The sequence below is a fragment of the Gambusia affinis genome, linkage group LG09 (genome assembly GCF_019740435.1).
Source record: "Gambusia affinis linkage group LG09, SWU_Gaff_1.0, whole genome shotgun sequence".
Classification (NCBI taxonomy): Eukaryota; Metazoa; Chordata; class Actinopteri; order Cyprinodontiformes; family Poeciliidae; genus Gambusia; species Gambusia affinis.
Window position 1 is genome coordinate 5,343,932 of NC_057876.1, and position 23,631 is coordinate 5,367,562.

The 23,631-nt window shown below is 43.8% G+C and overlaps 1 protein-coding gene across 1 annotated transcript in view; it reads left to right on the top strand.

Annotated features, from left to right (window-relative positions):
* Positions 1-22,567, top strand: part of gabra4 (gamma-aminobutyric acid type A receptor subunit alpha4) — a 39,353-nt gene extending 16,786 nt beyond the window's left edge. Inside the window, exons 8-9 of the mRNA XM_044127412.1 lie at positions 6,127-6,383; positions 13,795-22,567. Of these exons, the coding sequence (XP_043983347.1) occupies positions 6,127-6,383; positions 13,795-14,331 (794 nt within the window). The 3' untranslated portion in view covers positions 14,332-22,567. The remainder of the gene's footprint in view (positions 1-6,126; positions 6,384-13,794) is intronic.
* Positions 22,568-23,631: the final 1,064 nt, after the last annotated feature.

The following is a 23,631-nucleotide window of genomic DNA, read 5'->3' on the forward strand; positions in this document are numbered from 1 at the left end:
AATATTTTTATTAGACCCAAACAAATGACAATATACAATTCTTACTTAACATTTACACCTATTAATACACTTAACAATATAATACTGACGACATGGTGCATGCGAAAAAATAACACATTGGATTGCACCAGTTTCAGCCCTCTTCCAATAAAGCAACAGATAAATTAAGCGTTTTTAATACAATATTAGAAATAAATCTGTTGATGGATCAACCAATCAATAATTGAATATCAAGTGGCGCCTAAAAGGAGATTTTGTTTCAATCATTTGAACCAGGTGAAGCTAAAACTGCCACTTGAAGAGTTCTGGGTAAAGCATACTTACAAAGTTAGTTTTTTTATTTTTTTTATCTTAAATGCAAAATACATGTTTGTTTTTTTTGTATAATTTTGACTTAATTAAAGCTCTGTATATAATGTTCTTTCACAGGCTGGCCTTTTTTTTGAGTCTATACCCTCTGGTTAATGACTAATCAATTACTAAAATAGTTGCCGACTATTTGAATAATCAATCATCACGATTAATCGTTCAGGTTATGTTCTTGTCTGTCTTTTCTGACACAGATCTCGAGCCTCCTTCCTTAGCCGCATGTTGTAAAGACGTATTTTTCTCTGTCTCCTTAGTCAAAGTGCAAACCCAACAAATGAACCAGAATCTCTTTTATGACGTATCGATAATCTTGTGTAACCAGTCAAACCAGTTTGTTTATCTGAATGAAACCCTGACGTTCGCTGTGCGGACCCTGTTGTTGATTTGTTTGGAACGGCTTGTGTCCGTAGCCATTGAAACAAGCTAAGCTAATTGCCATTTCCGGCAGTAAATCCTCCACACTGAATTAATTATCCAAACAGAACGCCACTTTCACAGCAAATGGGATTTTCCATTAGCGCTCTTACTGAACCAGTGGTTTATCTTTTTAAGTTTTCGAGCTCACTGCAACATTTCGAGGCAGTTTTCTCCGCGTGTTCACTTTAGCCGCAGGTCACCTGTCAATGTCAACCGCCAGCTTTTGACTGACAGGTAAATTATATGGCGGTCACGTCTGGGCAACAAGGACTTTAAAGAGCGCCCCGTTCCTGTTCTTGTTCCTGCGACCGAAGGGGATTTTCTCCAAATCAGATTATTGCTGTTTGTTAATAATCCCAAGGACGAGCAGCGATCTACACACACAACCTTGTCTTTTCGTTCGGTGGGGCCTTTCTTCTTGGAGCAGCGGCGTCTCTCTTACAAACATCCGTGATGTGCGAGGAACATGAGGCTCGGTCGATGTGTCCTCTGGCTCTGTGACGTATAAACACCCCTTTACTTTCTACCTTTGCTTCCGCTGTGGGAGAGAGTCGCAGATAAAGACGATGGAGCAGAAGAGATGCGGTTCATTCAACTCTAAGCTGGTGGCGTTGGGTCTTTTGATACAAGAATAGCATTTGGAGGCAGAGCTTGCATGCTAGCAGGAATAATCCTAGTCGATATGAAAGAGCTGCACAGACGCCACAAAGCCTTTCATTTGTCGCTCCTTTACTTTAACGATTATGGTATTTAGCCTCGTCAGCCACTGTTGACTCACCCAGTGTAGGAAATACATGTTGGATTTAGACATATGATTCAGTTACTTAGCATGATAATAACCGATTCTGATTAGCAGTAGCATCAAATGACAATCTGGGACGTGATTTGGAGCTTTTGTACCTTCGGGAAAATAATACCAAGTCCTCAGAAGTCTTAAATCAGTAGGAAACAGAGATTTTCAAACCGAGGAGTTCAAGTTTGACAGACTCACTTCGTTTAAATTTGAAGCTGAGAATTCAGACAGAATTTTCCAGCTGAGCGGTTCAGTCTGTGCCTGAAGCGGAGAAGGTCAGGGGTCGTGTTTAGGGTGGCGTGAGGGATGGATTCGTGATTTGCAGACTCATCTGAAGTAACGTAGGGTTGCTCAGGGGAAGAAATATCTCTGCCAACTGATGAGGCCAGGTTATTGTGACGTTAAGAGATGAGACAATATAAATCTACGTGTTTCTACATGTAATGTGACCTTTATTTCAGTCCAATTCGACTGAAAAGCAACTAAGGTTATTGGAAATAGAAGTTGTTAGAAAAAGGCTTGTCAGTCTCTGCAAATCAATCTTCTTTGGTTAAGGTCGATGAGCATGCCGTGTCTCAATTTGACGGTTTTTACCCACTCTACCCTGCAAAGAGGCTCCAGATCTATCAGACTGTGAAGACACCTCTGAAGCGCACCCACAAATTCTCTTGTCAAATTTAGCTCTGGACTCTGGCTGGTCCGATCCAAAACGTCCAAAGTTCCCGTGAAGCTGTTAGTTTGTCGAACTGATCCCATCCCATCCGTCATCGTTTCTAGCAGAGACTGGAAAGTTTGTCTCTTTGCTCAGCGCCGTTTGGAACTGTTCACACTTTTAGCCATTTAGTGTCGTGTTTGAAGCGTGAAGCTCTCTGCCTCTGGGGGTCTTTTAGTAATCCTCAGTGTTGTTGTTGTTGTTGCCAGGAGATTTTAGGAGATCTTTTCTTTTGTCTTTCAAACCTCCTCCTTTGTTGGAGGCGACTGTGGATCTGTGGGTAGAGTAAGTGGTCTTGTGATCGGAAGGTTGTAGGTTCGATTCCAGTTTCCTCATGTCAATGTGACGAGGCACATGGTTGCCTACTAATCTGTGTATTGCGTATTAATGTGTGTTTCACAATGGGCCAATGTGTAAAGAGCTTTCAGTCCATTTGCCATTAGTTCTGGACTATTAATCATGTTACTTCAATTATTGAAATAATTGTCAACTAACTTAGTAATCAATCAATTAAAATCCCAACATATTCAGAGCCTTAATTAAGCCAAAACTGTGCAAAATATGCATTTATAAGTATAAGTTTAACCCAAACCTCAACTGGTCTAGTTGTAGCTTCACCTGGTTCATATTCATTAAAGGAATTCCACATTATTGCATTTTAGGCAATAATATAGCCTAAAATGCAATAATGTTTATTTTCCTATTTAAAAAATTAGGGAGGTTATATAAAAATGTTTAAGTGGTAAAATAAAAGAATCTGTATAATCTGTATTAATCGTCAGAATAATCAATAGAACAATCGATTACTAAACTAATCGTCAGCTGCAGCCCTTTACAAATAGCACAGCTGTGACTGTTGTTGCATCTGGAACAGAGGAACGCGTAGTTTTTCCGTTCACACAGCGCGACTGCGTGTGTGTGTGTGTGTTTGTGTGTATATATATATATATATATATATATACTGTATGTAACCTCAGCGATGACTGTTTCCTCCAGTCATCGGTGACTGTCTTTATTGAGCAACGTCTGATTCTGTAGGCGTCTTTGTTTTTGGCCTGTGACTTTAAAAAAAACAAACAAACAAACAAAAAAAAGTTCACTTTTGCTTTTGGAAGCAGAAAAGAGAGGCTCTACCATGGTGGCCTGTCGCCAGGTGCAGCGCCAGACCTTCAGAGGTCAAACTGAGTCCACGTCTTGTTGAGTCAGAGCTGCTTTGGATTCAAAACGGGGTCGGGTTTTCTGGTTTTGGCCGGCTTGACGGGCTGGACGTGGACCTGCTTTCATATCGCGGCTGTGCAAACGAGAGCAGGATGGCTGGAGCCAGAACCAAACGTGGAGAAACAGCTTTCAGATTCGACGCTCTTCTAATCTGGAACAAACCTCCAGAAAACTGCAAAACTGCCGGAACACTGAGTTTCTTTAGATGAAGGCTAAAAACCCACCAGTTTAACGTTACCTTTGATTAATAGTAAGTCAAACTCTGATCAACAAACTTGATGTGTATTTGGTTGATGATTTTAATGACTGCATTTGACAAAGTGTAATGTTTATTGCTTGTGTCATAATTGTACTACATTTTTTTTAGATGCAACGCACTTTGAACTGTCTTGTTGCTGAAATGTGCCACATGGGAAGGTATAAAAGAAATCTCAAACACACACCAAAGAGCATATAGGCACTGCTAGGTTTCCATAGCAACCGTTATATGAGCGCTTTCACATTAAACTGATGTTTGGGAGTGACGTGAAAGAACAAAAAAGGCCTTTTGATGTCCCACCATCACAAACGTACAGAGTCAAACAAACTCTACTTGGACTTGAGCTGGAGCTGCGTGTTTTCAGTAACTAACACTTTTGGTGGGTTTTGTGTAAAAGAAATGGACGAAATGGGAAAGAGCCTGGTTCCCATGATGCAGTGTGGTGGAGGATCTGTGACACTCGACGTCCTCGGAAACGTTTTAAAGTTCACAGTTTTGTGGCTTCTTTGAAATAGCAAAACATTTGATGTACTGCAGCTGGCTCACCGGTTCTGTAGTAAAATAATAATAATAATAAAAATAAAAAAAAACACCGTTGTCATGGAGTTTCAACAGATTAATGATAGTAACCATATGTACACAAACAAATGGTTTACCAGACACAAACGTCCCTCCTCATTCTCCCGTTTTCTCTCGCTGCGTCTAATTAAAGTTTAAATCTGTCTTAAGAACAATCTGAGATGAATTCAAGTCTTCACCAGCGTTGCCAGTTAAATATTGCCGTCGCCTCATCCTCAAAAAAAAAAGCTTAAATTACCCTTAATCTGCTGGATGTGCACATATGGTTCAGATCTGCCAACATTTAGCTCCCCGAAAAGCAGGGAAAAAAGTCCCTTCATGCTGAGAAAAGCACTCCAGTCCTTTTTGTACATGTTCCACATTGCAGAGAGCAAAATGCTTCATTATCACTCTGCAATCTGTTAATGAAAGATGCAGATGAGAGCAACATTACTGTGCATGCATGGGCTATTGAACACTTGTTGTTTTGTTTTGTTTTTTTTTATTCCAATTTGTAATGTGTTATTTTGGAGGGAGGAGGAGGAGGAGGATCCGCAGCTTCCCTACAAATGGAAGCTGCGGTTTCCACAGCCAGAGAGAGAGAGAGAGAACAGCACACACTCTGAAAGCAATGTGCTTCTTCATTAATTTAATTGGGTTCAGTGTGTTTGTGTTTCTATGGATATAGTGAAAACCTGATGTCTGAGGTTATATATATATATATATATATATTCAGACGCACTGAATACAAACTGAGAAGCAGCACAGTCAAAAGTACCAAGGAAGGTGATGAGTAATTTTCTTCTTGGCGGATTTTATTTTCTGACGTTTCGTATTTCAGACGTCTTAACCTCTCAGTAGACAAAATCTTGCAAGTTTTAGTCAGAACTGGAAACACATCTGCACTTCACTAGTTTGCACGGTTAGAAAATAGATCAGACCAAAGCAAGGACTTTCACATCTAGTTTACAAACTCATCTACACAATTAAATGAGCTATGAAGTAAAACATTTAATGCAGGGTAACTCCGAAGGTCACTTTAAAGAAAATGAGCAATACCAAACAAAAATAAAATGTGATTGCAGCTGGTAATCAGTGACATTATGAAAGCAGCAAACAGAAATAAATCACCTTGTAACAGAAAAAAACCCCATTTGAATGAACCTAATGGTCGGGTACTGTCATCTTTAACAAACATTTCATGGATGCAAACTGCAACATAACGCCGCCACAAACAAACGTGAAGCAACGTTACGACAGCAATGTTTAAGCTAGAGCTTTACGACCAATTATAGAATGGTGAACTAAATTAGAAATATGTTTAAGAGATTATTTAAACTTGTAAAGTTTGTAGCATTTATAATTTGGAACCTACTTAATGGTTTTCTTTCAACAAAAACCACCATCGCCAACGTAGCAATTTTGACTATATTTACAGGCTTTTCTTCTTTTGTAAAATCGCTATAGGCCAATATTGGAATCGTCATACATTTTAAAGAAAACTGCAATCTGTACACCCCTAGATTTCAGTTGTGCTGTACTAATACCATGCACACATTATGTACTACATAGAGTTTTCATGACAATCTTTCTATACTGTCCTGTAGCCCAACTTCGTCTTAAAATACGACTTAAATGTAGGACGATCCTCGGTTTTGACGATCTTGTTTGTTTTCTGTACCAAACTCTCTTCTAGTGTTGGAGTGAAGAAGCTGAATTCAAGCGAATGCTTGTTTAGAAAAAGAAAGTGCAAACATTCGTGCGACTCGTCTAATTTTCTTGACTCGTTTTATTTTCTAGGCATCACCACCGTCCTGACCATGACGACACTCAGCATCAGCGCCCGCCACTCTCTCCCCAAGGTCTCGTACGCAACTGCCATGGACTGGTTCATCGCCGTCTGCTTCGCCTTTGTCTTCTCTGCCCTCATCGAGTTTGCTGCCGTCAACTATTTCACCAACGCACAGATTGAGAGGGCCAAGAAGAAGCCAGGCAAGTGTCCCCCCGTGCCCCAAAGCACGCCCGTCAAGGTGAAGGACACAGAGGAAGTGCAGCAGGTGAGGTGGTGTGTGTTTGTTTTTTTTCTTATTTTCCCTCTACGCCTCTCAGGCTGGCTCAATAATCTGATCGCATTTTTACCTCAAGAGGCTCTCGGGCAGCATAGCCCATGGCATGGGCTCTCTGTACCTGGCACTTAGCCTAGACCCTTGAATGACGTGAAGAGAGTGCGCTTGAGAATAATTAGCTGTGCCCTTGTGAGTGTGTGTGGAGGATTTTGCAGCTGAATCGAGCAAGACCTGATTCCAGGACGTGATATTCTCTGAATCTGTGGCTGCGTTCACACAGCAGGGTTTTTTTGTTTTTGTTTTTTTGGGTTTTCTTTTTTTGCTCTTAGCCTGGTTGTTCATTCTGCTGATTCAATGAACTGTGAGACTTGGGGTTGAATGGTTTAGACTGGTTTATAACCCCAAAGTGACTGGCGTGCGCAGAAGAAGAAGAACGTTGTCGTCACACAGCAGCACAATGTTTACCGAAGTAACAATTGACGGAGCCGTTTATGGATCCATTTTAAAGTTCATTCAGCAACGAGAGCCGACCGTATCAAATGTTACTTTGGAGTGTCATTTGGGGACAGATGGACACCACAGCTTTCAGATGTCATGTTGGCCAAGCAAAATTTTATTCCATCCCACAATTGTGTGCTAATTTGTGTGGATCAAACGTAAAATCCTAATTATTGTGTTCAAGTTTATGATTAAAGGGGCATTAATATGAGTAATCGACTCTTTGTAGCTTTACATGATGCTACAAAGTTATCCCCTCATCAAAAACGTACCTGGAGTGTTGCTTAGATTCTTTCATGCATGCTTGAGAAATCCTTTAATCTCCACGGTAACCATTCATTGGTAAAAACCGCCTGGGTGGATCGAGCTTCGCCTTTTGAGGTGAAGCTCCAGTTTCCAAGCTTTGAAGCTTCTGCCTCACAGAGCAGGTCTCCCCCACTCAGCTCCTACAGACTAGCCCGCAGCAATTAGCAAACACCTGGTGGAGCTGAGCGTCAGCTGAGCTCATCATAGGAGCTGCTTCTCAGTGAAACGCTGGTAAAAACGTTGTTAAAGGGTTAATAGAGGAATAATGCTATAATGGCTTCCTGAAGGTGGAGTTTAAAAAAAGAGCAGGAGCTTCTTAAAGAGACAGAGGCCCAATTTCAAGACGCTAATTTACAAATTTGAATTGGTTTTAAGGTATATTGGACATAAACAGCATTTTTACTGAAGGCAGCATAGTTCCTTGTGTGGTGCACCTAAAAATCCCACCACAATCTTTAGGTTTTTTTTTTTTTTTTTTTAAAACAATGACATCAGCGACTACTGTGTGACCTAATACTCCAGCTCTGGACCCAAGGCTCTCGCTGGGCACATCAGTGCAAACAAATGGTTAAACCACAGAAGATAAAAGTGCGTTTACATCCCAGCATTCTCAATGCGGATGACCGGCCGAATAACAAGTAACAACCCGACACACGGTGGCCCAGCCCTCCCAGGTACGTCCCTCCCTTGCCAGACCCCATCAGACCTTCCAACTAGGCGTAACCGGGAACCCGAGACTCCCGATGTCCCTCCAACGACGCCACCTCGATCGCGATACTCGGATGGTTTGCCACCGCGGACCGACACTCGCTGAATGCTGCCTCCTCTTCTTCGGTCATGGGCCCGTGGACGTGGCTATCGTCTTCCATTACCGCCATATAAGCGGCTATTAGCCGATCGATTAGTCCTTCCCGTCGCGAGTCGGGTGTGACCCCCCGATACCCGGCAAGATCGCGGTCCCCGAGTTGGACCAGGAGTCGGTGTGCCACCCAGGTGATGGACCGAAATCGAGTCGCCCGCACAGCGCCCAGGTCATTCCGGAAGCCATAATAGATCCGGCCGTCTACCTCTCGGAACGCCTGCTGGACATTGTCCCATTGATCTGGGTATAGCCGCCTGATAGCGACCCATTCGAAGTTGGGGTGAATGTGAATGGCGCGAGCCACCAGATCAAGGGCAGTTATTCCGGACCCAGCAGCCTGGGCTAGCAGGACCCGCAATCGAATGGCTGCCTGGGGGATCTCTCTAAGCCATCGGGCCATGATGAGATGTGCGTTCTCCTCATGGATAAGGTGTCCAAAGTTTTGGTACGTCAAGGCCACATCAGAGTACTGAAACATCTGGACAACCGTAGGCATTAGCTGCCTGAGTTCCCCCATTATCCGGTCAGCCTTTCGGTTGCTGATAGTCCCCCTAGTGGCAAAAGCTATCAGCATGATGAATATGCCGTAAAGGCACCGCTGCCGCTCCCGGCACTCGGGGTGCAGTATCAGCCGCCGTATGAGCTGCAGTTTTTCTTCCAGGGTGGCTTTCGGATCCCAAGCCCCGGCCGCCTTGTCATACACCCCCGCGAGGTCCGCGTCAGCCAACCTGGCCACCCCATCGGAAAACCAGCCGGCGTCTCGCAGTCGCTGTGTGTCCCGTAGCACCCTTTCCAGTTCGGTGCGGGCCTCGGCCTCAGCCAAGAACTGCCTGACCGGTAGGTTGGGGGCAATCGCTTCGGCAATTATCTGCTGCCGCACTAACGCCGGCTGATCCCGATCGACTCGCAGCGCACATAAGACGCCAATCATAGCCAGGTGTTCGACGCGAATCCTCGGCCCCCCATCACCTCCAGAGAGAATGGCTCCACGTTCAGATAGGGGAACATGCATGGCAGGACCCCGCCACCCTGCACCAGCGCCGCAAACACCTCTGCGTTGTCAGCGGGGCCCCATCTGCGTACGGGCGTGTGGTCTTCAGAGCCTGCTTCCGTATCTGCACCCTCCCCCTCCTCTGGATCTTCCTCAAACGTAAATGAGCCATTCTCCTCCGTGTCGTATTCCCGCTCTCCGTCTTCTGGCTCCCCCTGTGGTTCCTGCTGATCCTGGTCGTACTCCGGTTCCTGCTCCTGTTCTCGTCTAAAGGGGTTGGGGGCGTGCCGCTGCCCGCCTGGGGGGTGGCCCCGAGGACCTGTTCCTGCGGCTCCACTGCCGGGTTCCTCCCTCGCCAGTCCACCCCTCCCGGTGCCCCCTGCCGGAGATACCCGGGCCGAGTGGGTGGAGTGAGCTTCACGTTGCCATCGTCCAGCCATGTGAACCGTTGATTTCTACACAAGTTAGAAGGAATACTTTACTTTTTAAGTAATGTAATTGGATAGTTAATATTTGGTGAATTGTCATCACTGGCTTTGAAGTGTCGGGAGCCACCTTTTAAGTCGGGGAGTGTGTGGTGCACCTAAAAATCCCACCACAATCTTTAGGTTTTTTTTTCTGGTTGGGGTTTTGAGCTCCTCTGCTCTGGTGCTAAAACATGAGCTTTCAGGCTTTCCATAGCCTGTGTCAGTGCTTCTACTTGGGCACTTAGTCTTTGAAGTGTGAAGTCATTATTAATCTGATTTACTTTCACATTGTCTTTAGTTTTCTCTTTCAACTCACTGTCTGCAGCGTGGGCATGACTCACTTTGATGGTAGAACTTCGGCCAAGTCGACGCTTCCGCTCACTTTCCTCTGCCGTGGTCTTTATTACCTGGCGAAGCAGTGCCTCATCACTGACAGTTTCATCACCTAGGAGGGTCTTGAGGTCTCGACGAACACTGTCATACTTCTCCCCTATGCCCTGGCAAATAGTGTTGAGAAAGATGCATTGAATTGTGGAAATATCATACTTAACAACTGAGTCTGGTTGTCTGAGGGAGAACAGGATCTTTTGCTTCAGTCCAATCATTCTATACAAAAACTGTTGAGGGGTCTCATTTTCAGACTGCCTAGCACACATTAAATCTTGGAAGAGTTCTGTGCTACCTTTCTCACCTAAGTGAGACTGCAGGAAACTTTTAAGCTCAGAAACTGTGAGGTCGTCTTTTATTGTTAACATATCTCGGAAGTTACCTGGCTTAATAGCACGTAACACTCCTCTAATCACCTCATTTGGAGTGTAATTCTCCCCGAGACCCTCATCTATTTGCTTACAGATGCTATTGTAGCAAATTTCTGATGTTGTGTCACTAATCATTCCCCCATGCACTTTGAATTCTCTGCGGGACAGCAGTGGCAAATCTTTCATGGCTATCATACTCTCACCAGCGTGACTAGGAATGTTCCCTGAATGAGGAACAGAATACTGTGGTGAGCACAGCTGTTGATGGAGTTGGGAAGACTGGAGAAGTGGTTCCCCTGTAGCTGGTGGAACTGATGCCCAAGTTGCCTGCTGGTTGCGAGATTGGCTGGTGCGAGGTGGTGGTGTTGGATTCCGTCGCTGTGGGTCTGGAGAAGCAGAAGTGGGTAAGGCTTGGTTTAGTTGAGCTCGAATGGTGTCATAGTGGGCCAATAATGTCTGTATGTCTGTATCACCTTTGTGGCTGAGCAGGGAAATGACCTGCTCACTTGTATTTGCTTCTGCTTCAAGGGGTACAGCAGTATGCCCACGATTCATTATAGCGCCATCTATTAAACATTCCAGTCTTTTTAATAATGGCAAGCCCTGGTCCTCCCGACCCAGGATTGTTGAACATGTCAGGTAGGTAGTCAGATACTCAACACAACTTTCTTCATCATTCTGATTCAGCTGACTGTAGTCCAGTCCTTCTATTTCTCCAAGAGAAGTTGCGATGAGGTGGGCTTCACTACCTGTTAGTTGGTGTAACTTTTTCTTGATGCTCCATACTAGTTGTTTTCTCTCACCAGAAGACATCTTGCTGATCTTGGACGCTTGAGTCCACAGTGCTGCACTCTGTAGGCTAATACACCCTTTTCACCGGTTATTGGCCTCTTTACCGCGCACTGGGTCACTCCTGGCTCCAGGAACATATAACACGAGAGGTCCTGGCAATCAGTATCATTGGATCAGCAGTAGCCCATGGATGTGTGGTGTGCTGATCCCGGGCGAGCCCCCACAATCTATTACACGTCCTGAGTATCAGAACTATTGTAATAGTATTGGTGTAATCTAAAGGGAAGAACAGAGAGGAGTCAGCAGTGAAGCGCAACGCTGTCCTTAGCTTCCAGATTGCGGTTTTTTTTTTATTTGTGAACACACAAAACCTTTAAAATATACAGAAGCAAATTACTCCACATTAAAGTATAACGGTCCTAAAAAAAATACGTTATATTTCAACGGTCCCAACGGTCGCTCTGGGAACATAACGGTCCCCAGAGCGAGAGAGCACAACAGCAACCCTCGCCCGAAAACACTAACAACAAAGCGCACAGAAACCGCGGATCAGCGACAGTCAATACAGTCAATACACAAACATCCCACAAAGTCGTCCCGGTGGGCTTTCTTCACTATATACTGACCTAAAGGGAAGAACAGAGAGGAGTCAGCAGTGAAGCGCAACGCTGTCCTTAGCTTCCAGATTGCGTTTGGGACAGAGCGGAAGTCCATCCCAAAACCAACCTGGAAGCAACGCCCCGCCCCCAAACGAAGGTTCCGCCTCACCGCCACCACTCCCGTCCCCACCCCAGGAAAGCATTAAAACTGTAAACAAAAATGCAATTTGTTATATTTCTTTTAGAACATAGAATAAATTTTATCTGAAACTTATTTACAAATTAATTTAAAAAAAAAAACCTAAAGATTGTGGTGGGATATTTAGGTGCACCACACTTGGTTGTGGTTTAAAATGGCACTATGCAACTGGAACACATGTGATGCCGCCCCTTTAAGTTCCAGGGGTGTGATTACTTTTGCGAGGCAGAGTGCACGTGTAGCGTGGGAGCTGACATGCCAAGTGAATCAGGACCAGTGAGCATGCCATGTAGCTACTGTAGAGATTCAACACATATTGAATTTGTTGAATACACGCCACAAAGTTACTGCCAGATTCTGTGTGTTCTTAAAACCCAGTTTTTATACTTTATTCAGCTGTGGAGGCGAGAAGAAGGGCGCTCATTTCCCCGTGTGTGTATGTGTGTGTGTGTGTGTGTGCGTGCGTGGGTGTGTGTGTGTGTGCGGTGTGTGAATCTCTCTGCGGCAATAACACTAAACCATATATATAGATCTACTGTTAGCTGATCGGTGACGCTGACACAACACGGCAGCGCGTACAGTGCGCCTGTTTTTACACTAAACACTTTGAGTTGCCCCCTCCGGTCCAAATCCCAGCGTGGCGTATCCGTGCCTGAATGCGGCACAGTGACAACGGCACTTCAGTGGATTAGCAGGTTGCCACGGCAACGGAGCCCTGGTACATCTGTATAGGTTTCAGAGAGCCAGAGAGGCGGCAGGGGAATTAGTGCTGGTTTCCTCGACAGGGAGAGAGAGGAGGAGGCCCCGTTAGTCCGAGGCCCGGCACACGGGCCTGGGGGTCGTTGATGGGTTTAGCCTCTCAGACGTCTGGCTTTTCCACGCCAACACACACACACACACACACACACACACACTCAGCCATCCCCAGCCATGCTTTGGAAACAATAATAATTTCGGATCCTTTCAATTTTCAGAGTGGATATTTGTGGTGGGGGTTGGATTATTTCTGCAAATGCCTCAGTACCGGCATCACTCTCTCCCCGCTTGGGGGAAAAAAAAAAAAAAACATCAACTCTCGAAGGATAAGCTCCTTTGACGCTACACTCATTACCACCCGGATGCAAGCGCTACTTACTTTCTGTCTTAAGCCTGTGTGAAATGAGTGAAATCCTCGTTAAGTGACATCTGTGATGCACGCGCCCTTTCGTCCGCCATCTGTGTCAGAGGAGGAGAGAGGCGGCGGGGAGGGGGGGTATAATCTGATCAATAGCACAAGGCTGATGTTTGCCTGATGCACTTTTCACTGAAACAATCCAGGCTGGTTGAGCATAGAGCATCACATGCTCTAGAAACCATTCACTTTGTAGGTTCTGATTTTAGCTTATATAAAAATATTATTGTGGTAGCTGCAGGAGCGGGATGTACACACTCGGTGACAAAAGAGTGTGTACATCAGTGGCATCCCAAGTGGAGCGATCGTGTTGTGGCGGTCAGTCAAAACCTAGGATGTCACTAAACACAAAGAATAACAGATAAATTCGCTGGTTCCCTGTGCTCTAGTGACCCGCCAAGGACCGGAGCCAGAAGGTCAGAGGTTGCAGTGAGTGTGAAAGCTTGTTCAGGTGTGTTTCAGAGCATGCCTGGGCATTTCCAAGGTGTTTTGGGTGGAGTTAAGTGTGACTTTAGTTAGCCAAGTCCAAGTGAGTTAAGGGTTAGGCGTCGTGCAAAGGGTTAACAACAGAGAAAGAAACAACGTTATGCTACAGGATTACAAGATTTCTCATGTTTTTCTATTTTTCTGGGTGTTTTGGACCAATGAAAGGATATTATATATCTCTTCAGAGTGTTTTTACCTCATGAATTCGCCTCCGCCTAAGTAAAGAACATCTTGAAAGGCTCTATTGACATGGCTTTCTCTCATCCTTCGCAGCAAGTTCCCGACACCAACGGTTCCCTGAGGAAACGGGTGAACTACGTCTCACACCAAGACCCGGCGGGCCAGCCGAGAGCCCAGTCCACCACCAACATCTCAGGGCTGGGAAGAGGAAGGCGGCTGAGAGCTCTGGCTGGCGGCGCCAACGGCAGCTCCTCCACCCTCTCCCGCGCCAGCCCCAAGTCCGAGAGCCTGCTGAGCGTGGCCTCGTCCTCGGCGCAGCTGGTGAAGGGCACGCCTCAGCCCGCGGCGTCCAGCCCGGACGTGATGGCGGGGACGCCGGGCCGGCCTCCCGCCAGCCCGGCATCTCTGCAGCACCTGCTCGGGCCCAAGCTGGAGCGCATCCAGATGATGGGCAACAAGCTGGAGCCGAAACAGACGCCGTGCTCCCAGCCGACCGCCGCCGGCATGGGCGGAACCAGCAAAATTGACAAATACGCCCGGATCCTGTTCCCAGTGTCCTTTGGGGCGTTCAACATGGTCTACTGGGTGGTCTACCTGTCGAAAGACACAATGGTGGCCAAAGGCGGGTAAATCTCACTCTGGCTTTAAGGTTGATGGTGATTTCCTCTAGCATGGATACAACAACAACACACTGCTGGCTCTTTCCAGACAGTTCAATGTGCTCATCGGTCAGCAGTGGATCCTGGGGAACGCGGTTGGGATGCATTTGCTGAAGGACCACAAGCGTGGAAACAAATTGTTATAATTAGAACGAACTGGCTCGGCTTCAGAAAGAACATGCGCACACTGGAGTACTCCACCATCCTCTTTCTATTTCACATCTGATTGTAAAGGTCTCCAACTGCCTGGTGATCCATTAGGCCTGGAGAAAGCAGAAGGATTTGTCATTTTGCTGTTTTTGTACCCTGTAACCTTTCGGGATGCTTGGATATGTCATCAATCGGAACTGAACCTTGTCCACAATGTAAAATATATATATATATATACATAAATATTTATTTCTTAGGCTAAACAGATTTATATTTAATGTACAAACCTGATGCACTGCTGTGCCAGTAGATTTAAGGATTAAATCCATCAGAGAGCACAAAGAGATCCGCGTTGGTCTTAAATGCTCTCTGGAAAAATGAGCATCAAGTCCTCAAACCGAGGCTTATCCATCCACAACTGGATGAGCGGCGGAAGCTTCTTGCGCCGAATCTCCGTGTGGAGAATCTGCGTTGTACAAGATGGATTAAGCAATACGGAGAGAGAGAGAACGCCCCCCTCCCCCTCCAAAAAAAACCAAGATGAAATGTGGGGATAAATCAGGAAGGAAGCGGCTGAGATGTGCTTACAGTAGAAAGGTTTAAGCTTCTTCACTGTCTGGCCAAGATTCATACTTTGATTACGTAAAATGTTTAAAAAAAAAAAGGAAAGAAATCCACATAATCAAACAAAAACAAAGAGAGTGGAAAGACATTGACTAGTAGATCATAGTGGGGGGGAGTAAGTTGCTGTTTCTTCTGGAGCCATGTTGCTCTTTTTAATGCGTTTCGCTGGAGATCATCTGCTGTGCGACACAGAAAGGCTCTGAGACACAGTAACGGTGTTACTGAACCCGCTCAAGGGCGTCGTCAACCCAGACACCCGGATGGGGCTTCATCTTGTTTCAGGCAGCCAGATGTTACCTTATTATCAGTGCAGCTGTTGGTCACTCAGACGGCGGCGCTTCGTTTTCCTGCAGCTCCAACACTTAGCGGTGCCCTTGCTTTCCTTTCATTGAAAGGATCGTTCGGTTTCTTCAAGGTGAGGTTTTGCGTGAATTATATCATCAGCGATAGTTCCCTTACAACACGCGGCAGATGTCATGCTGCTGAAAGTCTGAAGAAATCCTCAGAGGAGTGGAAGGTCAAAACCAAATTCTGACTTGGGAGTTTGGAAACCGGAGTGAGTTTCATATCCAATCCAGGATTGAGTCAGCAGGTTAAACGGAGACCTCCAGTTAAAATCACTAAACCTTAGAAAGTATTTTTTGCTCTAATTTCCAGTGCAGGTATCGTAGTACTTGAAATAAGACAAAACTAACTTACAGGTAACTTCTCAGCAAGAAGTAGGAGTTCTAGTTTCACTAATAGATTATTTAACTTATAACATGTTATAAATCACGGGTGTCTCCCAACTATTAGTACAAAAAGTGCAGGGATTTGTTTGATTTTGCGTGAATTTCCACAATGACTTTCAAGAAACTGGAGGGGCTGATTGATGTAACTTGACAGTAAACAGATAAAAACTGCACTGATTTGATTGAAAACATAATATTTAAGCACACTTGGTGTTGAATCTAGAGGACCACATTAAAAGCTGTGGCGGGCCAGATTTGGCCCACAGGCCTTGAATTTGACACGTGTGGTACAAGTGAAAAGATCTGCCAGAGACGCTAGCACTTCTTCATGAGTATGAAGGAATTACTGACTTAAAACAAGCTCCTATATATTGCTTGAAAAGTTTCTTGTTTTGTCCTATTCCCAGTGTACTGAGGTATTTGCAAAACTAGACAAGTTTCACCGAGAAACTAGACAAAACAAACAAAACTACTTGGTGAGATTTAGTGTTTTTTGCAGGGCTCTGTTTGCTGCAGACTGCGTCACAACTAGTGATGAAGACTTTGGCGAACCTCTGTCTATCCCTTCAATGTCAAGCGACAAACGAGGCCACGTTTATCAACTGTTTGACTCAGGTTAACGCTTCAACACTCGGTGACCCAGATTCCCATGCTGTCGCCGGCACATCCACTTAAAATGAGAAATGCAAAAATCCATCCCTCGTTTTTCTTAGGTGAAATGGCGATGCGGAGCTTAAATGTTGCCTTCACTAAACATGAAATCTCTTCCCTCTGCTGGGCGTGGAAGAGATTCTGGGCTGGTGCGAGATTCTCACGCAGTGTGACAGCTTTCAGTAGAATTGCAATGTATGCAGAAGATTTGCAGAAGATGTTTATATGCCTTACTTTCTGTTTGCGTTGCATCTCAATTGGTTAACGGTCTGCACTGCAAAAACACAGAACGTTAAAAAGCATCTTTGGTTTCCAGTGCAGACAACGTAGTACACTTGAAATAAGGCAAAGCCTATTTACAAGAAAGTTTTCAGCAAAAAATAGGATTTTTTTTAAACTCCGTCATTCATTAATATTGATGAAAACATACTGGTTGTAAGTGAAATAACCTGCCTGTGGAATAATACATTCTATCCTACAGCATGATAACATAAAAAGGCTTGTTCCACTGATAGATTATTTCAATTATAGTTAGTACTTTTTTATCAACATTAAGGAATTATTCACTTAAGCTCCCACATGTTGCTGAAAAGTGACTTGTAAGTTAGTTTGTCTTATTTCAAGTGTACTAAGGTATTTGATACTTGGCAACAGTTTGGGATTTGTGCAGTCTACCTGCAGCACGCACCTGCAGTGTTGTGAAAAATCTTCTACTGTATTAAATTGAACCTGTGATGCATGTGAGAGACGCTTGCTATTTCCTTCTTTTGCTGACATTATTTTAGCTTTAAAATAGTAGGTTTTTTTGGGGGGGGGTTTTGTTTTTTTTAAGTGACCTCCTCTTTTTGTTTCAACACTATGACTATGCCAATCAGATAAATTGTAATTGGTGGACTTCAGACCCCATGAAGGGTACAGATGGAAAGTGTGTGTGTTTTAAAACCTTCACAAACCCAAGTGGATCTGTTCCATCTGTGGCTGTTAATAGCTAAAACTCGACTTTTCTTACTTTATTTATAAATCTGCACTTGTGGAAATAAGATAGTGAATGCAATGTCTCAACGACTGATCTTCATCAAATCTCCACGCTTTAACCTAGGACTGGATAATAACAATAACCATAAAAATAGCGCAACAGACACGTGATTAATATCATTACTGTGCGTTTGCTGACACGTCAGTAAACGTATTACCAACCCTGACCATAGGTGGCGCGAGACAGGAGAGGGAATGGAGAAGAAGAAGAACAAGACCGTTCAACAGTTATTACCTTTTTCCTTTGACTGTACCATAGAATACTCAGAAATTTCACTGAACTTCTATCAAGAACCGCACAGCATTCTGGGGGATGTAGGCAAAGGAGGAAATACTTTAGCCGTTCAAATTCTTACGGCTAGATAAGCACAGTTGGTGGCTTCAACTCACTCGCTCTTTCGTTACCTAGCAACAACTTGTTGAGTAATTTGCGGCAGCAGTTTAATTTTTCGCCACTGTGCCTCGTAACTGCTTAAAAATAAACGTGAAGTGAAAGCCGGGTAAAACAGTTAAAGCCACAGCATCAGTTTGACAGTATTTGAGATATTTAAAACAAAAGACTAATCAACAATTATCGATATTGACTGATATGAAACGCTTGTTTCGTGTTATTGTTTTTCAACCATAACGTCCAGCTCTACTTTAAACCTAGCGCCAAGAAAATAGATCTACCTCAGTGTTCACACTAATGTCCGAGTCAGACAGGAAACTCTGAAGTATGTTATTAAATCCAGTGTGGCACTACATGAAAACCTGGTGAAAAAATCAAAAGCCAGAGTCCGTTGGCGGTAATTTGATTCTTGTGTGACCAAAGTTCGCACACCATTATCCCGATAACGATAGACAACATGACGATACTAAATTGTCCTCCCGGGTCTTCTATTGCTGTAATAGGCTGGTGGAGGTGAAGTAGAGAAGTCATTGAGCGAGCTGCCTAAGAAAATGGACTGTAGTGTGTTGGTGCAAATACACAAGAAAATATAGTTGAGAAACCACAACAAGAGAAGAGGATAGGAGTTGTTGTTCGGTGTGCTCTGCTTATGGATGAGAAAGTTACCATGTGCGGCATAAAACCTTCCATTTTGGACCAGTGACTAACCAAAATGAGGTGGTACCAGTTGTCTCACTGAACAGTTGGTGGATGAGCGCGTCTGCTGACGGACCTGTCACATGGACGGGGATTCATGATGCAATTTGTGCCTCGTTTCTGCCTCTGATAATAACCGTATCGTCCATGTGTGGTTGTTGCTTCTCGTCGATTGGTTGGAGTGCTGATGTTGAGAAACACACGGGGCTGATAGGCAGATCAAGAAACTCCACACACCACTCTGCTCTCCTGCAGTTAACCATGTGTGAAATTGATTTTGGCATCATTAGCTCTCCATTGATCTCTGGTTTGTTTGTTTTTTTGTTGTTGTTTTATTTTTCTGTATTTGTCTCTAATAGGGTAGAACAAAGCATATCCCACTCAGACAACACAAGACGTCCGGGGGACTAATGAGGACCCTGTCAGCAACAAATTGATGCTTGCTGCTCCAACCGTAACCCTATATTCTGTGATTTCTCTGAGCATGAGCGTGATTGATTGGAGCTGCCAATGTAAGGTTGTGGGGGGGGAGTTTTGGTGCTTTGTTTTTGTTTTTCTTTCTAGATAAACAGATTAAAGATGCTCACTTTGACATTTTGATCGGAGGATCGGCATACAAAGTCCCCACGAGAAGAGCTTTCAATTTATCACTATCAAGGAAACCTGAAGCGGCAAAGGCAAACAGTTTGCCTTTGAGTGGGTCCGTGATGGAAGTTTTACACGGGACTCAGGAGGCAAAACATGGCTTCTCCCGCCCTCTAGTGGTTCAGTTCACCACTAAATTTGCTTGCCATTTACCCATACGAGGCACATAAGAAATTTCATTTACTTCGAGATTTGGTTTTAGGGACAGACAATGCTGTGAAAAAGTATTTGCACCATTTCAAATGTCTATTATTTTTAAAAGTAATTTTAGTTTTAGTTTTGTTTTGTTTTTTGGCACATGTAAATATTTCACATCATCAAACAAATGTCATTGGAAAAAAGATAACCTCAGTGAGTACAAAATTGAGTTTTTCAATGACAACTACATTCAAATGAGGGAGTTATCCAAGCCAACGTGTCATTATGTGGAAAACTGATTGCTCTCATCTTGGAATCATGATAGTTTGGCTCAAATTATCCTTTTTTTGGGGGGGGATAATTGGGTTTAATGTCAATCTGTGTCCAGGCCTGATTGTGCAAGAAATCTGACAGAACTTGTCTGGCAACATGAGATAGGCTGAAAGATCTCAAAAAGCAACACCCACCTTGCTCTAATAAAAACATGAAATATCAAATAGATTAAACACAAAGTCCCTTATATTTACCAGACTTGAAATATTCACAAGGTCATTTGGTCAGTGTTCATGATTCAGCAGTAAAAGAGAGGCAACCATGGGAGAGTTTCAAGGTCAAAACCACTGATGACCAAGAGGTCATAGGGTGTGGGGTACCAGGTCCTTTGGTACGGGCTGTTAGAACCCTTCAAGGCCGGTGTAATAAGGGATCACCTTATGACAGCTGGCAGTAAGCCAAAGGTCAACGCAGCTTGGACTCCATCAAGGTTTCACTTTGTCACCATTTCTGTTTGTAACCTTCGTAGATGGAATTTGCAGCAAAGGCATTGAAGGGATCCTTCTTGGTGGTCTTCCAGTCACGTCCCAACTTTTTGCAGATGATGTGGTCCTATTGGCTTCATCAGGTGGTGATTTACAGCTTTCACTGGAGCTAAGTGTGAACAGCTGGGAAGAGGATCGGTGTGTCCGAATCTGACACGAAGGTTTTGAGCTGGAAAAGTGAAGAGTGCCTTCTCCGGGTAAGGGAAGAGGTCCAGCACCAAGAGGAGGAATCCACAATTTGAAAAGCGAAACTGATTCTGGCATAACATCAAGAACAAAATGGGCACCCTGATTGTTCGGTGGCTACACATCCCCATTTACAAACATATATACAAACATAATGGTTAGACTTTTTTCTATCAGAACTGGCTTCAACTTCTTCACCAATTTGAGCTACAGATTCTCACATCAGCCCATTTTCTCTGTACTTTTAACAAATCCACTTGGAGGACGTTCATATTTTCCAAGGCCTGTGCCTCACCCCTCCTTCGGTATCACGAGGGATAAGCTCCGGCCCCCCAGTGACCATTTACAGGATTAACCATTGGATGGATTGAAGGCCGGGATGCAGTTTGTGAGATCATATTTTCGCATTGTGGGAATTAAACATCATTGGGCCTTGGCTCTTTTTGAAGCTGCTGGTATTGGCCATTTTAGTCTAAAAGCAAGCTTTGAACCTTTAAAGGTGTGGGGGATTGCCTGTGACTCAAAGAGCAGGTATCTCACTAAATTTATTTTCATTTTGTTCCAAGATGAGCGGCGTAATTTTTCTTCTTCTTCTTTTTTTTTAAAGTAATTCCTGACTGTGGAAACGTGAAGCGGAGCGCAGTGTCTGAAACGAGCCACTAGAGGGTGCTGCAGCCGTCTTTTTCAGACTTCAGGCGTTCGGATTGTTAACTTTATAGGGTTCTGATTTTTCTACACTACACCTAGACAAAGTAGATTTCATGTCTTTAAAGAAAGTCATTCTGAAATATTTTTCTGATTTTTATTTACTTATTTTTCAAATCCAGTCATAATCCTTATGTATTTCAGCCCGCTGAATGGAATATCCAGCTCATTGTGATGGTTTACTTTTCACCCAGTGAAAATTATTTAAGATTTTACAAAAGGAAATATAACAAAGATTTTGTAATATTTAAGATGGAAAATGGTGAACCTTGTGCTCACGGCACAGATTTGGGAGAGAGAAAAGCAAACTGTTCAATCATTGGATAGATTGAACAGATTGAGGCAAATAACTATAGTTCTTGACTGCTTTAATCAAGATCTTGTGTTTCTCAAAAATATTTTTCACTTTCCCCATTTGGTTCTCTGTTTAGTAGTTTCAGTTTGTAGTCAAAACCCGTATTTGTTGGACCATCTCATCCTCTTAGTTTCATCTGTACATTTAGAGTTTTTTCTCTTGCGCGTTAGTTTCAGGCCTTTTCCCTTTTGCTTTGTAGATCCTTTAACTCAGCTCCCTCGGCGTTAATTAGTCTCCCTCCCTCAGTTTCCCTGCTTTCATCCTGCTGCAGCTGGACCAAAACTCCTTTGATTAGTTCATCTGATTCCGTTGTCGTTTTCCAAGCCTGCCTCGGTACTCAAGCTCCTGGTGTTTCGTTGTTATTTGCTTGATTCTTCCGTTGGAAAGGTTGTAGGTGGAAGAATGAACAGAAACATAACTTAAGAGAAAATCAGCAGGTTTCTCACTGACCCAGAATCCAAAATGGCTGCCTTGTACATAAAACGTAAAACTTTCACAGAAAGTTTTATGTTTCTGTGAATCCTCTTTTAGTGACCATGTTGAAGCTTTGCATTGTGCAAATCGGAGAGAAATACTTTATTAGCTTATGTTGCATTTAGCTTAATCAGTGAGTGCATCAGTAAGAAAATCCCCAATTTTATTTTATTTTTTTCAGACTTGGAGCTGTAACATGGTGGAGTTTGGTTTTGAAGTCATCCGCGATCCAAGTTTTGACATAAGGCGTCAATAGCTGCGCTTCTATTACAAATGTACGTAAAAAACTTTGTTGATATTCCGCTGATGTTGCAAAAACACAATTTGGTAATTGCAGCGCTTCCATGGAAAGAGAAACACCAACATCCTCCCACCACTTCCTGTCGTCTTCTTCATCGTTTCCGCCAGTAGTAACATTGGGTTCTTGATCACGACTCGTGTGATGTGGAAAAAAAGTGTTTCCATCGCACTTTTACAAAACACGCTAATCTTGATATGGCTGGAAAACCACCTCCTCCTAGCTCAAAAACTTTTTTTTGAAATTGCCGTGTTTCCATCCCTCCATCCATCCATCCATTTTCTGTTCACCCTTTGTCCTTAATGGGGTCAGGAGGGTTGCTGGTGCAAATCTCCAGGTACGTTCCGGGCGAGAGGCGGGTTCACCCTGGACAGGTCGCCAGTCTGTCGCAGGGCAACAGAAAGACATACAAGACAAACAACACACTCACACACACACTCACACCTAGGGAGAATTTAGAGAGACCAATTAACCTGACAGTCATGTTTTTGGACTGTGGGAGGAAGCCGGAGAACCCAGAGAGAACCCACGCATGCACAGGGAGAACATGCAAACTCCATGCAGAAAGATCCCCGGGCCGGGAACTGCGCCACTGAGCAACCCTGCTGTGTTTCCATTATGTGAATTTATTTTAATAATTCCAATTTGTGCTGTTATATAGTATGAAAACGCAGCCAGTGAAATGCTGGGAAAGTGTTTTTATTTACCAAACAACGTAGATATCACCAGTGACAATTGCACCTCAGTTTGAGAAAGCCTGCTGATAAGACATCAGTTTCTTACACTGTTTTATTTTCTTTTATCTTTTATTTCTTTTACATGAACACCTTTCTGTGATTTTCTCGAATCCTCCAAGAGAAGAGGATTCCAGTTCTTTTCTACTGGTAAATGTTTGCATTGATGCGTGGTTTGTAAAGATTTCTGGAGATCACAACGAAGCCTCTCGGTTCTAATAACGATGATTGTAGGAGCCCCCGACAGATTTTATCTTCGCCACATTAGAGAAACCAAAAATATGGAGCAATAAGGTTTTTGCATTAACACACGTGTACACGATCTCAGCTGGATTTTGTAATAAAAACCAGTGTGGCACCAAAGGACTCATCTCCCATTGACTCATTTATTAAAGCGCCATCTAATATCTCCTGCACTCATCTTTAGAAACCGAGACTCCAGAGATGCACATGTGATTTTAAAATTGTATGTAAAATGTTGCTCTGCTTTTTTTTTTTTTTAGCAAAGTGAGATGGATCTGTAGGTTGTGTAATTAGTCCTGGTGCCATGATTTCCGACAGGCACTACGAGGGACAAAGTATTTTTTTTGAACTGTCTTATTTATTAGTCCCAATTAAACATGTTAGATAAACGCAATGT